The following is a 4,006-nucleotide window of genomic DNA, read 5'->3' on the forward strand; positions in this document are numbered from 1 at the left end:
CGAGTGATGGGTATTGCCTTTCCTGAGGGTACTGAGGCTTGGTTTACACTCTTGAGTTCTTTGACTGCTGATAAAATTGAGTGGGCGTTCGGATGGCTTCCTGTCACCGAAGCAGTATACATGTCAGCTGAAGTGTGCTACCTTCTCCTTATGGGCATCCGGAGCATCCAGCCGTATGCTCCTCACAGGGTGTTGCGTCAACTAGGCAGACTTCAAACCATTCCCCACGAAGAGGATTTGAGTAAACATGTCATAGAATTGGGACCAAAGGCCGCATTTCCGAAAGGAAGGGTTCGCCAGGTGTGGAATCAATACAGATTTCTAGAACCTAAGACCATGGTTCGGGATTTAGCCAGAGGTGAGGTAGACCCCAAGTACGTTATTTGGTTCGGCAAAAGGTTTCAGATTCCTGAGAGACCTGCTAAGAGAGCTCATGTCCAACAATTCACCAACGACTCGCAAGAGCAGTGGGGCTGGTTAGCAAAAGAAGAAAGCTATAGGGCTAAAATAAGTTAGAAGGACAAATCAGGGACCTCAAGTTCGACAACAGTATCCAAGCAGCCGCAAATGAAGGTGAAAAGAAAAAGCTAACTCGGGAAAATGAGGCCCTCAAAGCACAAATCCAGAAGATGAGAATAGCTGCTAGAAACCAGGAAAGAAGCCGAGCGGATGAAAGGCTTATAAACGGTCTGAGAAAGAAAGCCCTTGAGTGTCAAGATGACCTAGAAAAGTCTGAGGCCAATCTAGCGAAAGTCCGGGCTCAATTGGCAAAAAATGCAGAAGGGCGGGCATGGTTTGTGCAACAAAGAAAAGGAATTATGAAGGGACAATCACCAATGTGAAGAGAAAAGTAACTACCCTTGAGAATGAGGCGGCCAAGTAGGCCAAGTCTTTAAAGCTGATAGGGAACACTGTTATGATTTGATGGCTCAGATGGAGGAAGAAATACAACAGTTGCAAAGCCAAAACCATCACGACACTCAGGTGTTAGAGGCCCGGAATCAGCAGGTCGGGCGTTTGCTTCAGGAAAAGGGTAAAATCCGAGAGAGGATTAGAGCCATTGCTGACTACATTGTTGTGAAATGCCAAGCGTGCGAGGGCATGACTCGTACCACTTTCTTCGCTGCAGTGATGACGTTTGTCCGCCAGATAATGAGTGATTTGGAGCGGTTGCAAGGGGATCTCGCGCATAGGCCCGTGACGAGACCGAATGATGTCCCACGGGCCCCAGGAGCAATTGAGGCATTGATGTATTCATGATTTTCGTTGGATTCTGTTAGTCTGTTTTCGAGTCTGTATTTTCATCTTTCTGTTGGAGTCTGTTAGTTTCCCTTTTCAAGTCTGTTAGTTTTATGGTTGAAATTCGGTAGGTTGAGTCGTTGTAATCAAAACGTTTTATTCTTATGGAAAAATTTGAAATCCCAAAATATTTTATTATTTATTTTTACACTTATCCCCAGAACTACGCTTGGTTTGATTCATGCGGGGTTATGATACGTAGGCAATCTCCATAGGATTCGATCATAAAAGAAAAATGAAAAAAAAAGAAGAAGAAAAGAGGAAAAACAAGAGAGAAAAAAGAAAAGAAAAAGAGAGAGAGAAATAAGAAGCCGTGGGAATGAAGCAATGGCAAAACAAGAGAGAGAAATGAAAAAAAAGAGAAATCAACCAAAGAAAGGCAAGAAGGAAAAAGAAAAAAAGAGAAGTTGCAAATGAAAATAAGAAAAAGCCGGGATGACGCAAGCAACCGATCAAATACATAATAGAAAGGTTAACTGCTTAGGTGCATTCATACCCCAAATATGCGGTTGCCTACCTGTTAAACCCTAATCACTAACAAGTTTGTTGTTGACATCAGTATAGGAAGGTGGTTAGTTTGTTTGGCATTCTGGCAACTCACCCATACAACACCCGGTCCAAAAACAAGTTGACCATGGCCAACCAAGAACTTGATGCAAGTGTTATCGATCCTTCGAGAGAGGTGGAAGAGTCGGATGTTAATTTGAAAGAAGAAATGTATAAGCTGAAACAACAGATGGCCGAAATGTACCAAGCATGGGCAAAAGGGCACCCTCCACCACTTTACCCCGCCAACCCTGCCTTCATCCCGCCATTGGCTCAGTCTCAGGAACCTCCTGCTACCGATTCGTCCCCGAGCTTCCCCATTTACCACCACAACCAGAGCACCACCTCCCAAACACCACCAGCTCCACCACCCAAGCCAGTTCCATGCCCTCCTCCACCAGCCACTCCTGTCTTCGTGGCACCCCCGCCAGCTACGCTCCACAGATCCTCCAGCGAGCCCTAATTCCAAGCCAATGATAACCAATATTACCCCTGGAGCCCACTTTCAAAGCTCCAGAACCCTATTCCTACACTCCTCGTTTTGATCTCCCTGTGAAAACTGAGAAACCATCTAAAAATCCCGAACAGGAGGAAATGTTCAGGAAAGTTAAAAGCCTGGAATAGTCATTCAGAGACATGCGGGTGTTGGGAGGACAGGTAAGCGTGGCTTACAAAGATCTATGTTTATTTCCAGATGTTCAACTGCCGGCAGGGTTTAAGATGCCCAAGTTTGATTTGTATGATGGGCACGGTGATCCAGTGGCGCACTTGAGATGTTTTTGTAGCAAAATGAGGGGAGCTGGTGGGAAAGACGAGTTTCTAATGGCCTATTTCAGTCAGAGTCTGAGTGGTTCAGCGCTGGAGTGGTACACTCGGCAGGATCATGGAAGGTGGTATACATGGGATGATCTGGCACAAGCATTCACTTGTCACTTCCAGTACAATCTCGAGATTATTTTGGATCGACTGTCCTTGACAAAGATTGAGAAAAAGCACAATGAAAGCTTCAGGGAGTATGGTTTCCGGTGGAGAGAGCAGGCGGCAAGGGTGGACCCTCCAATGAAAGAAAGTGAAATGGTAGATTATTTTCTACAGGCTTTAGAACCTACTTATTACGGTCATTTGGTATCATCTATAGCCAAGTCCTTCAATGAAGTGGTAAAGATGGGCGGTATGGTAGAAGAAGGGTTCAAGACAAACAAAATCGTGAGCTATTCGGCAATTAAGGCAATCACCCAGGCCATTCAAAGTGGAACTGGGGGAGTAATTGGAAAGAAGAAGAAAGAGGATGTAGCAACGATTGATTCAGGAGCTTGGTTCGGACCCAGGGGCTCACCTCACCACTATAATCAGCCTCGACCCCACCACCAAACCTACCCCCATACCCCGTATGATCCACCCCAACACTACTACCCACCACCTTACCCCCATTTTTCTGTCCACCACGCCCAAACATACACTCAACCTCCCGCCCACGCACAATGGCGTGCGCCAGCCCCACAAAATACCTACCCAGCTCTACAAAATGCCTACCCAGCCCCACGAGCCTAGCGAAACCCTCCTAGACCAGATTTCCGGCCCAATCAAGCATTTAAGAACGAGAGGTTGCAGAAGAAGAAAACCTTCACTCCATTGGGAGAGTCCTATACTAGTTTGTTCCACAGGCTGAGACAATTGGATATGCTGAGGCCGATCGAGTCAAAGTTGCTAAATCCTCCCCCGAGTTATCTTGATTATTCTGTAAGTTGCGAATATTGTTCTGGTGCTCCGGGGCACGACACGGAGAAATGCTGGCAATTGAAAAATGCTATCCAAGAGCTCATTGATACAAATCGGATTGAAGTCCAAGCTCCGGAGGCACCCAACATCAACCAGAACCCGCTGCCAGCCCATCAAGAGATAAACATGATCGAGCTAGTGCATAAAGGAGGAGAACCCAAGAAGCCTTCACAGACCATCATGATGATTCGGTCTAGTGAGGTCAGGCCGGTTGAAAAGTCATCAAGTGAGAAGTCAGTGATCAGGTCGAGCGGGACAAACAGTGAACCATCTGCGGTAGTCAAGAAGGGGTCCTCAAGTGAGGTTGCAACGAAACAAGAAAGGGCAAAAGTGGTTGTGCCGGGAGTGGCGAACAAGCCTGTCGTGATTGTGGAGGGTGCCC

The 4,006-nt window shown here is 46.5% G+C and overlaps 1 protein-coding gene across 1 annotated transcript; it reads left to right on the plus strand.

The window, feature by feature from the left end:
- Nucleotides 1-2,481: 2,481 nt before the first annotated feature.
- LOC109213380 lies at nucleotides 2,482-3,762 on the plus strand (the record flags this gene model as incomplete). Its single annotated transcript, XM_019377170.1, has 3 exons — nucleotides 2,482-2,863; nucleotides 2,984-3,161; nucleotides 3,510-3,762. Coding segments are annotated over exons 1-3 (813 nt in total), but the record flags the coding sequence as incomplete, so codon positions are not given.
- Nucleotides 3,763-4,006: the final 244 nt, after the last annotated feature.

Source organism: Nicotiana attenuata, unplaced genomic scaffold (genome assembly GCF_001879085.1).
Source record: "Nicotiana attenuata strain UT unplaced genomic scaffold, NIATTr2, whole genome shotgun sequence".
Lineage (NCBI taxonomy): Eukaryota > Viridiplantae > Streptophyta > Magnoliopsida > Solanales > Solanaceae > Nicotiana > Nicotiana attenuata.